Source organism: Equus asinus, chromosome 3 (assembly GCF_041296235.1).
Source record: "Equus asinus isolate D_3611 breed Donkey chromosome 3, EquAss-T2T_v2, whole genome shotgun sequence".
Classification (NCBI taxonomy): Eukaryota; Metazoa; Chordata; class Mammalia; order Perissodactyla; family Equidae; genus Equus; species Equus asinus.
This window is the reverse complement of record NC_091792.1, coordinates 159541708-159553965: the sequence shown is the minus strand read 5'-3', so window position 1 is coordinate 159553965 and position 12258 is coordinate 159541708. Positions and strand designations below refer to the sequence as shown.

Genomic DNA, 12258 nt, shown 5'->3' with positions numbered 1-12258 from the left:
TGACGCTCATGGTGTTATCGCTTCACAGGTGCCCTCATCAGCCATGACAAACTTCTGCTGCAGATCAACCCCGAGCGGGAGCTGGGGAACATGAGCTATAAGCTCGGCCAGGTCAGTCACGCCTGCCCCTCACGTCCAGGGCACTTCCTTCAGTTTTCCTCTGTCTCTGTTGTCTTGTTGTCTGTCTTCAGATTTTGGCCATTCAACATTTGGAAGAAAAGTTAAAAGCATTTTTTAAATAAAAGAAAGGTTTTCTTTTAATTGTTTTTAGTTATATTCTTTATTCCAAGAAGGATTTGAGACATTTTATGTATGTAGTGATATCAATGTGTATAAATATACCCAGATAATATGAGTTAGACTCAGGTGAGAAAGATGAGACAGAGAAGGACAAGGGTCCAGCATGTCGAACAGAGTTAAAGGAGGGTGGCTTGGGTAGAGTGAACACAGAGAATGACTCTTGGTCTGATGGGCCACAGATTTGCCCACAAGTGTTCCCAGCTGCCCCCTCAGAGGGAAGCATGGTCACACAGCTTACTGTGGCAGATGTACTGGCTCTGGGTGGTAGGTCAACAGCTTACTGGGCGGGTCACTTTGAACTGTGCTTCCTCATCAGAAAAATGGGGATAGTCACACATATGATAGCACAGGTTGGGGGCTGTGAGGGAAGGTTGTGAGGATGGTGGCACAGGTCCTGGAGCTGGGAGGCAGGGTGTGGGGACGGTGGCGCAGGTCATGGAGCCATGAGGCTGAGTGTGGGGATGGTGGCGCAGGTCGTAGAGCCATGAGGCCGAGTGTGGGGACTAGTGGTGCAGGTTATGGAGCTGTGAGGTGGGGCATTGGGACGGTGGTGTAGGTTGTAGAGCCATGAGGTGGGGTGTGGGGATGGTGGCACAGGTCATAGAGCTAGGAGGCGAGGTGTGGGGACAGTGGTGTAGGTCGTGGAGCCGAGAGGCAAGGTGTGGGGAGGTAGGACGTGAGGACATGTGAGTGCTGGGAGGAGGGCACTCAGTGTTGGTGACCCCAAAGAATGCTCTCTTCACTGCTGTGTTCTTCCTTTCAACGTGTTGCTGGTTTATTTAGAAAGCAATTACACAAGACAGTTTTCTTCTTAGGTTTTGTTTCAGGAGAAATTGGTCAGAATAGTGTTTGGAAGTAATCGTTAGTTCTGAGGTTTCCTCATAAGCTCCAGGCTGCAGCCTTTGCAGTGGAGCCCCCATGACTGCACTGGCGTCCCGAGCTCTGTCCTGTTCTCTCCCGCACAGCGTTCCTCTGTGAGCAAGAAGCCACAGAGACTCTCGTTCTTTGTCCTTTGCAGAGGAGTTTCCACACCTGCGATAAGTCGAAGTGGTCATTAGAATTCAATATAATTTTGATGGATGTGTGTTTCTGAGGAGCAGCCTGTGAGTGAGAAGCCTGAGGCTTGCTGGGCAACACTTGGCTTTGTTCTGGTGTCACTGGCATTTGCCCAACTGCATCCTTCCTTCAGCATCTATGTCCACATCTCACCACCGAGAACTGAACGTAGTGGGGTTACGCCGAGGCTAAGACGTGACTGCACGCGGCCTTGTGTGGGCTGTGTCCCACCTCCCAAATCCCTGAGCCACTACTGGTGTTGGGGAGAAGGGGTGGGGAGTAAGGGGAGTGGAAGGGCCACTCTTTTCGAGCCTGAAGATTGGTTTTAAGGATTCACAGTTTATCTTCCATCTGTGGCAGGCCTTCTGGCAGCCACTGCCAGCCTGCCTGCCCGCTGCCAGTTCCACTGGAGGTGGTGGGATGTGAAGGAGAAATGGCTGTTTGTGCAGAACAGGAGTTGGGGCTGGTGTCACCAGTGATGGGAAACAGCTTTTTCTGGGAATGCAGCCCACGGCCACTTGTTCCCTCACTTGGCAGTGAGGCACCGTGCTGAGTGCTCGAGGATTTCCACAGGAGCAGCATGTGGGAAGACAGGCAGTCATTACAAGAGAGCATGGTCGTCTGAGCTGGATGTGGGCAGGCATGTGGCGGAGGGGTTAACTCCTGTTCCCAGCACCCTGCCACCCCCGTGGTGGGTTCTCCCCCAGGCCTCCCAAATTCCTCCCACCCTGCCATCTCCAGAATAAGCACATCATCTCTTTTGCATTTGTAGGGGGCTTTTTTTAGCAAGTAATTCAGAAAAATGGGGTTTGCCGCAAATGACTACCAGTGAGAAAGGTCCAGTTTTGAAAAGAGATCCCATGTTTTGATTCCATTTTTTCCCAGGACTTCATTCAGATGTCCCTTAGGAGCTAAGTTGTCTTTTCTTGGAGACTTTTTCCTTCCCCCTTCCTCGGCCAAATCCCATGGGTTGACCACCTCTCGTTCCGGGTTGTTAGTCCTGAAGGTGAGCTTTCTGACCACTCTCTCGGCCCCGGCCCCCCATTCTGTGGGGCTCCTCTGCCTCTGCCCATAAGCTGGTGGGTCTGAATGAGCCCTGCTAAGTGATGGCGGTGTGCTCACTTCAGAGGACCCGGGCCACACCTGCAGCTCAGGGCCATTTCCTCCAGGAGCCTGCCGCCTGGCCCCTGAGTGTCGAACCGAGTGTCTTGTGTCTGTTGAAGGTGTCAATCCACTCTGTGTGGCTGGGGAACAGCATCACACCCCTGAGAGAGGAGGAGTGGGACGAGGAGGAGGAGGAGGAGGCTGATGTCCCTGCACCTTCGTCAGCACCCACATCTCCAGTCAACTCCAGGTCTCCCATCTGCTTTTTGTTTTAAAGCAATTTACAATTTCTTATTAGTCATTTAATTTGTTGGGGATGCCTCTTGAAATGAACGTCTCATCTTGTGTATGGGGGAAATTATCCATCTTGCATACTCTGCAGGAAACACCGGGCTGGGGTTGATATCCACTCCTGTTCGCAGTTTTTGCTTGAATTGTACAGTCGCTGGATCCTGCCGTCCAGTTCAGCCAGAAGGACCCCCATTATCCTGATCAGTGAAGTGGTTCGATCTGTAAGTTTGCCTTCCTCATTCCCCTCATGTGCACACAGTGCTCATACAGGTGCATATATACACACCACCACCGCCACACACACACCCACAGGTGCATATATACACACCGCCACCACCACACACACACAGCCTATGAAGGCGCTTATAGAGACTCACAGATCCAGGATGGTAAAGCAGTATTTCTCGAGCCACTGAAGGAACGGTTTTTTACATTTCCAGTCCATGGCAGGTTAATACTCTTAAGTATGGTAAAAGTGCCATGGAAATGTCACATTGCTATCAGAGTTCTAAAGGCTCACCTTCCTTGTCCATACATATCTCCTCCAGGACCTGTGACAGACGGTCCCAGGACCATGGACCCTGCTTTGAGAAGCACCAATTTAGAGCTGTCCTTCTCAAACTATGGGTCTCAGGGTTTGTTTACATTCTTCAAACTAGTGGGGACCCCAAAGAGCATTTGTTTTTGTTGGTTGTATCTGTTGGCATTTACACTATTGGAAATTAAATCTGAGAAGTTTTAAAAATAGTTACTTGTTAAATCCTGGCTTATCATCTTTACCATCTAGCATCATCCTGGTTAGTCATCCAGCAAGAAGAAATGAGGATGAAATTCCAGCAAGGAGAAATAAACAGAAAGTTGGAGTTGAAGACCTTAAGTGCTTGCTTTCTGTTCATTTACCAGATAAATAGAACCTTCTACTTTATCCATGCAGCATGGGATTTTTATTATTTTTGCCTAAAGATATCTTTCTTCCTTCCTTCCTTCCTTCCTTCCTTCCTTCTCTTCCTTCTCTTCCTTCTCTTCCTTCTCTTCCTCCTCTTCCTCCTCTTCCTCCTCTTCCTCTTCGACGAAGATTGGCCCTGACCTACCATCTGTGCCAATCTTCCTCTATTTTGTATGTGGGATGCGGCCACAGCATGGCTTGACAAGCAGTGTGTAGGGCCACACCTGGGATCTGAACCCCGAACCCTGGGCCACCAAGGGAGAGCATGCCAACTTAATCACTACACCACTGTGCTGGCCCCTAAAGACGTCTCTTTTTGATAATGACAAATGTTTCTTTTTTTTTTCTAAAAGGCCTAGTTTTTCTTAATAAACCTTTGAAGGTTTTTAAATTGTTTCGTATCTCATCAAGTTGAAATTTTTAAGAACCTCATTTTTAATTTGTAATAAAGTTTACAACTTGATTTTTTTCAAAAAAGTCAACAAATGGTAAACACGGTTAATAAAGGTCTTAAATTTTAAAAAGAGGTTACTTATTAATCTATTTAAAATAATAGTAATGGATAACAACTTTTATTTAAAAATAGCAAATTTTTAAATTAGTGAGAAGAGCCTTATCGCACATTTTTGCAAATGTCTTTAACTTCTGGTTTATTGGAAGACAGTTGGGTTCTCATATCTGCTCTCCATTCAGTCTGTTAATGTCAGGTAACTTCTAGAAAACACCACCACACAGTTGGAAGAGAACAGGAGTGAAAAGGTAAATAAGGTCTTGGTGTTATTGTGGACACAGTTTTGTCCTCATGAACCCCTGAAATCTCCCAGGCGCCCCACGTGTCAGCCTTAAGAGCTGCTGCTGCAGACGATCTGCTGACTCCTGCCAGCTGAGTCACTCACGCTCACCTGTGGCCTCCGAGGAAGGCTAAGCCCAACCTTCCCACACGCTCCTAACGAACAAGGGCCTTCACGCCTAACTGATGTTCATTTTTAGATGTGATATGAAGAACTAAGCATTAGGGAACCGAACATCTTTGAGAGACAAAGAATCATTGCCAAAGCGTTTGTTTGTGAGACACTTGCCTGTTCCTCTATCCCGGGGCTTTTGAGAGCCTGTCCCCCTGCGCTGAGGGGACGGCCTGGTATTTGAAAAAGAGCAGATGTGGAGCTTTTCCGCGGCACCTGAGGCAGAGGCTTGTTCCCACACAGGTGTGACTGATATGAGTGCTCGCCTCTTGCAGTGTGGGTACGCAGAGGCTTTTTTTTTTTTTTTTAAGGTTTTATTTTTTCCTTTTTCTCCCAAAAGCCCCCCGGTATATAGTTGTATATTCTTCGTTGTGGGTCCTTCTAGTTGTGGCATGTGGGATGCTGCCTCAGCGTGATCTGATGAGCAGTGTCATGTCCGCGCCCAGGATTCGAACCAACGAAACACTGGGCCGCCTGCAGCGGAGCGCGCGAACTTAACCACTCGGCCACGGGGCCAGCCCCTATGCAGAGGCATTTTTAAGAAGATAGCCAGTGACTAGTCTGTCTTCCTGTTCTATGTTTACACTGTGTTTTAGGTTTCCAGGTGTTTGTTGGTTTCTTTTCCCAGGCAGGGGTCCTGTGAATTCCCACATTCTATTGTCTCTTGGACATGAGAATGTGTGTTTTAGACTGGGTTGCTTCCTTTCCTGACTGCCTAACTCCCCGCCTTCTGTCCACATGTTGTGTGTCCCCAGCTTCTGGTGGTCTCAGACTTGTTCACTGAGCGCAGCCAGTTTGAGATGATGTACCTGACGCTGACAGAGCTGCGGAGGGTGCACCCTTCAGAAGACGAGATTCTCGTTCAGTACCTGGTGCCTGCCACCTGTAAGGCGGCTGCCGTCCTCGGAATGGTGAGTGAGAGGTGGTGCGGAGGCCACCTTGTGTTGGCCAGATGTTGTGGGTGCGGCCTCAGCCTTGGAAGGTCCGTCCTGAACTTCCACAGCCAACGTGAGAAGTCAGGAGGATTCCGTTAATGTCGGTGCTTTTCCACAGGTCACTGTGAAGCGTGTTGTGGTGGGCGAGCCTCAGTTTGGGGCTCCTGTACCCCTTTGTCATCAGGTAGTCACGGTGGCCCATCCCCACAGGAGCGTGGGTTTGCAGGTGGTAGAAGTGTGACTGACTCCTTCTCCATTGCGATCCCCCACTCTCTTCTCTGATGTGCTGCAGACCCCTGTGCTTCCTGCTTGACAGGGCCTCCCTTCTGGGGACAGTTGGTCACAGTAACCCTGCATTTCTGCACCCAAAGTTGGGGTACTATAGTCTGTTCTTCGCATGAGGGCAGACAGCTCCTTCTTCTGAGTTCCTCCTCCTCCTGCCTCTGGCTGACAGGACTCACCAGCGCCGCCACACCCCTTCTCTGTGCGGATGTCACCACACAGCATGCGCTCGGCAGACGTCCCGTTGACATGTGAAACTACTTAGATGTGGGCCCTGCCATTTGTGGAACATATTAAAGGATACCAGCTTTGCCGTTAGAGAAAAATAAATTAACTCCACACTGTCCAGAACTGGCATCTGTTTGCTCTTTGCCACGTAGCATTAGCCAGTAATCTTGGTGTTTTTTACTCACACATCTCCTGGAATCCATCTTTATGATGACAATAGAGATTCCTTCATGCAACAAACACTGAGTGACTGCCATGTGCTGGGCATTTGGGACCATTGGTAAGTGGCGTGGTGGGGCCTGCCCTGGCCCACCTGCCCCATGTTCCATACTCGCTCGTGGCTGTCCTAACAGTGACAACGATACTGTGTGCCACTGCAGCAGCCGCTGGTGTTTGCGGAGCCCTTCCTCCTGCACCTGCACATGGCCCTCTCCACAGTCTGACGAAGGCTAGGCCCACTCTTACCTGTTCTGCACTTGAGGAGGCCAAGGCCAGGTGCTTGACTGGCTTGCTCCAGGTCACACAGGACACGGTAGAGGTGGGGTGTGAGTTCACGTCTGTGATCCAGAGTCCTGACTCTTACCCCCTTCCCAAGTGTACTCCTCTTTAGAATTTGTCCTTCCCAGCCAAGGCTCCAGAGCAGGTATCATCCATCCTGGGTGGCCTTCAGCCCTGGTGCCACCATCCAGGGAGCAGAAACAATCCGTCCATTGGCTTTCCTTCTGTGAGCACATCTCTTCAAAGTGTGCGCCCTCTGGGTATTGAGAGACGGGTAAAGGCAGCTAGACTTGGAGGGGTCCTTTTGTCTTTGTGGGGAGTTTCAGCTGCTGTGTTCATTTTCATTGTAATTGTGTTTTTGTGCTCAGGCCCAGATTGCCCTAGGCAAGTATTGTGTTGTTAGTAAATCAAATAAGTAATAATCATTTTTAAGAAGATCGTAAGGCAAGATGACGCATGGACTCGGACTCCCCAGTCCTGATGTGCGCACGGGCATTTTTCTTCAGGACATCATCTTTTGTGAAGGTCGTGGTGTGTGAGCAGACACTGGTGCAGGCAGTGGCATTCCGGAGCTTGCCTATCCCTTTTGAGATGTTGACCCGATGTTGTGAAATCTTCCTCCCTCCCAGCAGATCCTGTGGTGTGTCCTCAGAGGTGGGGGCTGGAGCATAGCTGGGGGCAGCCCTAAGGAAGGTGCCACATAGCTCTGTGGTGGGGGGCAGGAGAAGGATGTCCTCAGCAGAGTGTCATCCCTTAGCCGGACCACAGGGACAGAGTCCCTGTGGGAGGTCGCATGGCCAGACAGCAAGGAACAGGATGAGCCTTCCACCGGCAGGGTCGCCTCTCCCTGGGTGGGACAGTCTGTGAAATACAGAGGTTGCCACCACCTCTGCCCTGCGAGGATCTTTTCCCTGACAGAGTGAATCTTAGGTGAAGAGCGTGGTACTGAGTGTTAGGTTTCCACTTAACTCTATCATGTTTAGGATGTTAAATGAAATTGATAACATTTTGGTCCAAGGTAGTATAGACTAATGTTGGGGGTCCCCAAAACCCCGAGTTTTTGCTAGGAGGACTCAAGGGGCTCATGTATACTCATGGCCATGATTTATCACAGTGAAAAGATACAAAATGAAATCAACAAAGAGATAAGGCATGTGGGGTAAAGTCCAGCAGAAGCAGGCACCAGCTTCCAGAATCTTCTTCCATGGCATCACAAAAGATGCACTCAGTTCCCCCAGCGGTGTGTTGTGACAACACGTGTGGAGTGCTATACACCAGAAAAGCCTGTCAGAGGCTCAGAGCCAGGGGGCCCCTCTGCCTGGCACATCCCCAACTCCAGACCCCCAGGAGGAAAGGGGCATCAGCACAGACCACACTGTTTGTTAGAGTGCTGGGAACCCTCCCGACATCCAGGTTCCCAAGAGCCAGCCCTGCGCGCGGGCATCTCAGGGCCTGGCAGTCAGGCCTGCATTGAAGAGCTCTTCCACACGCTGCATCCAGTGTAGTGTGAAGCCAGCCCCTTCTTGGCCTCTCCCATTCAATCATGCGACTAGCCTCTGCTTCCTTACCTGTGCTCTAGGACAAGGCCGTGGCAGAGCCAGTCAGCCGCCTGCTGGAGAGCACGCTTAGGAGCAGCCATCTGCCCAGCAAGATTGGGGCCCTACATGGCGTTCTGTACGTGCTGGAGTGTGACCTCCTGGACGACACCGCAAAACAGCTCATCCCAGTCATCAGCGACTATCTCCTCTCCAACCTCAAAGGAGTAGCCCAGTGAGTGGAGCTGGCCAAGGCCTCCCACTTTTGTCTCCCTCCAAGGCTTTTGTCTGGCCAGGGGTGGGGGCCCTTAGAATGGGCTGTGAGAAGAGTGGTGTTACATTCAAAGTGTATGTCAGACCCTGGCCAGATTATGGGCAGGGGTCAGCAGGAACCCAGGTGGGCACCCTTCTCATAGGGATGGTGGCTAAGGTCACTGAGACACAAGGACACTAGACACTGTCCAATGGGAGTGGCCTGCTGTATGTGGCTAAGCTTGGCTGTTGTCTCATGTTTTCAGCTGTGTGAACATTCACAGCCAACAGCATGTGCTGGTGATGTGTGCTACCGCCTTCTACCTGATTGAGAACTATCCTCTGGATGTAGGGCCAGAATTCTCTGCATCAATAATACAGGTGAGTGGCCCCTGGGTGTCTTCCTCTGGAAACGGGAGTGGGCATCCATGCCTTTTCAGCTGTGAGATGGTATCATTGGGTCCATTTTGATTTGGGCAAAGAAGCAAAAGTGACGGGAGGCCTGAAATGGTTCTTTGACTCTGGAGTCTTCCTTCTTGTTCAGATGTGTGGGGTGATGCTGTCTGGAAGTGAGGAGTCCACTCCATCCATCATTTACCACTGCGTCCTGAGGGGCCTGGAGCGCCTCCTGCTCTCCGAGCAGCTCTCCCGGCTGGACGCAGAATCCCTGGTCAAGCTGAGTGTGGACAGAGTGAATGTACACAGCCCACACCGGGCCATGGCGGCCCTGGGCCTGATGCTCACCTGCATGTACACAGGTGAGAGTAAGACCCGGGGACTGACCCAGGCCCACCTGTGCCCGGCAGGTCAATGCCACTGAGCTCCAGACTGTACAGATCTCCTGTCCAAGAGAGAAAGAAGTACACTCAGTCGCGGGACACAGACCACAGGCCCCACTCCAGTTCTTAAGGGAGATCCTAGGGCCTAGAGCAGGGGCTGACCGGCTCAAGGTCACATCACTGTGCAGGTGTCATAAGCAAGCTTGGGGAGTAGGCCTGCTAGGGACTCAGGTCACCTGGTTTCAGATCATCTCTAGGAAGTCATCGAACTCCTTTGTGAGTTCAAAGCACTGTGTACAAACCTGTCCGGTTTTCCAAATTAAGTAATGATACCGAACAATTTTATTTCAGGAAAGGAGAAAATCAGTCCAGGCAGAACCTCGGACCCCAGCCCTGCTGCCCCAGACAGCGAGTCAGTGATTGTGGCTATGGAACGCGTGTCTGTTCTTTTCGATAGGTAAGAAGCGAAGCCTGCCTTTGCCCAGAACTGCCCTGGAACTTTCACCAGGAGCAGCTGCCTTCATGAGAGTGTGTATGTGTTCTCTTGGTGCTGCCACTGTGGTCCCTCTTGCACCCTGATTGTGCACATGCTTCCCCAGGGCTCTGTAGGAGCGGGGAGGCCTTGGACCCTAGCACCTAGGAGTTTGAAGTTGACCAGCTCCAAGGCCTTTGCAGAGCTTGCCCGTCTCTGCTGAAGGTGGGGGCAGTACCCAGCAGTGTGGTGGTATCAGAAGGGGTACATTAATGAGACATGTGGAGGGCTGGCTGTGGAGCCCTGACCAGTGACAGAAGCATCTGTTCATCAGACACTGCTGCCTTTGTGAGAGAAGCGACACCCCCTCCCCTCTCAGTCAAGCAGGCTCACATGCGCCCCCTCCAGGGCCATGGGAGGAGCACAGCCTTTGAGCAGTATTAGAAACGACTTCAGGAGACTGCGGGGAAGATTGAGACAATAAACAGAAGCTTCTCTGAGAGTCCGTGATTAACCCCCACCTCCCCACACTCTGTGCACTTGTGTCCAGGACCGGCTCTGCTGCCACTTCTGCGAAACGGATCAGGCGCTGTGTTTGGCTTTTTCTCCAGGGCAGGGTGCCAAGTTTTGCCCCAGGCCTCTCAGTCCAGGTGACATGATGTGTCTGTGGCCTTGGGGAGGCCAGTTCTGCACTGCCTGGCCTGGCATCTCCAGTCAGCAGGAAGCCATTGGGATTTCCACAGGAGCATGCTGGGCAGGACTTTCCCTGTGTCCGCTCTGGCCAGATGAGGTGTTCTGAAAAGCCAAGCATGTGTGATATGTTTCCCATGTTGCTTCCGTTCCTCACAGATTCATCCAGCAGCACCACAACCAGGTGCGGGGCACAGGGGCCCATAATCAGGTCTCTGCCCTCATGGAGCTCACGTGCCAGTGCTAACAAAATACACATTTTAGCAAGTGGAGTACAAGCATTCAGCTTGATCTCTCTCCAAATACTGGGGGCGATACTGGGCTGACAGAAGGTAACTCAGTCGAGAGCGTTCTCTAGAAGAGCAGCCTTGCCCATGCTGAGCAACAGCTAGCATCTCTAGGCAGGTGGGTCCAGGCATACCTGGAAGGAGACATGGGCCAGCTTCTGACTCACTTCCCATGCTCTTCAGTTATATCTAGTTTTGCTGAGTGTGCTAGTAGGAAGTAACAAACATGATGACCATCTTCCAGCATCTAGAAGGACTCTGCTTGGGTGCACGTTATAGGATCTGCTGAGGGAGGAATCAACAGGGAAACATACGGGATCTGAGTTAGACAAGAAACACGTCCTAGCAGACAGCAGTGCTACAGCATCAGAGTGTGGGACGCTGGAAGTTCATGGACGTTTGCACGTGGACAAAAATGAGACGTGACAAGGGCAGTGTTTTTGTTAGGAGTTTTTAAATCTCTTCTGTAATGTCACAACTCCAACCCATTTCTGCTTATTATTTACACGAGTTTAAGATCCCTTTTTGGATTGTTTGCCCCACATGCTTTGTGTGCAGGTCACTGGTACCATCAGCAAAGGAGGCGGGTTGCCTTTTTGCTCTCATAATGAGTGTTCTAGGAGCCCAGCCCCAGACACCCTTGGAAAGCCCCTGAAGGTCCAGGGCATCTCCCAGTCCTGGATCCGCATCAGGCTGCCCTGAGTGGTCAGCCTGGTTTCAGACAACAGGCTTTCCAGGGCCAGGGTGGAGGGCTGGGAGCTGTGGAGAGTGGGGCAAGGCCCTGATCCGTGTCTCCTCCTTCTAGGATCAGGAAAGGGTTTCCTTGTGAAGCCAGAGTGGTGGCACGAATCCTTCCTCAGTTTTTAGATGACTTCTTCCCGCCCCAGGACGTCATGAACAAAGTCATTGGAGAGTTTCTGTCCAACCAGCAGCCATACCCGCAGTTCATGGCCACTGTAGTATACAAGGTGAGGGCACGGGGGGCAGGGGAAGCCCCTGAGGTGGGCTGACCCCGGACTTTCCAGACTGGATGCCTTTACCGTCAGAATGTGTTAACCTAGTAGAATTGCCAGGGGGCCTGATTCCTCCCCTTTCAGAACCAGCAACAGCTCTTCACCCAACATCGGGTGTTGGAATTGTTTCCCTCTCCATCAGGGCTCCCCCGTGGCCCTGATGCTCCGGCCTCTTCTCCTTCCCAGGTTTTCCAGACTTTGCATAGCACGGGGCAGTCGTCCATGGTCCGGGACTGGGTCATGCTGTCTCTCTCCAACTTCACGCAGAGGACCCCGGTTGCAATGGCCGTGTGGAGTCTCTCCTGCTTCTTCGTCAGTGCTTCCACCAGCCCGTGGGTTTCAGCAGTGTATCCTTTCCTGGGGCTGGGGCCGGCCTAGGGAACATAGCAGTTCCCACTTGCCACTGTCCTTGCAAACTCTTCTGTCAACGTCTACGTTGATGTTTTATGTTAAAGTTTTTGAAAGCTAACCTCCGCAAAACCCCTGATGTCAAGATGACATTTGCCTTAAGCCCTGAGAGAGTAAAATGTTGACAAGGAAACAGGAAACCATACCAACCAGGACTGCCCGTGAGGCTGGGCCCAGGGTGTTGCTCTGAGGAGTGGAGGGCAAGGGGGACACAGAGGTC

The 12258-nt window shown here is 51.4% G+C and overlaps 1 protein-coding gene across 5 annotated transcripts in view; it reads left to right on the top strand.

Annotated features, from left to right (window-relative positions):
- The window catches only part of HTT (huntingtin), a 170462-nt gene that overhangs the window by 153273 nt on the left and 4931 nt on the right, over positions 1-12258 (top strand). For all 5 annotated transcript variants that reach the window (XM_044767917.2, XM_070506341.1, XM_070506342.1 and 2 more), the window contains 10 exons: positions 29-111; positions 2580-2710; positions 2843-2972; positions 5415-5570; positions 8182-8372; positions 8656-8770; positions 8934-9147; positions 9520-9625; positions 11423-11585; positions 11817-11977. In XM_044767917.2, the coding sequence (XP_044623852.2) occupies positions 29-111; positions 2580-2710; positions 2843-2972; positions 5415-5570; positions 8182-8372; positions 8656-8770; positions 8934-9147; positions 9520-9625; positions 11423-11585; positions 11817-11977 (1450 nt within the window). The remainder of the gene's footprint in view (positions 1-28; positions 112-2579; positions 2711-2842; positions 2973-5414; positions 5571-8181; positions 8373-8655; positions 8771-8933; positions 9148-9519; positions 9626-11422; positions 11586-11816; positions 11978-12258) is intronic.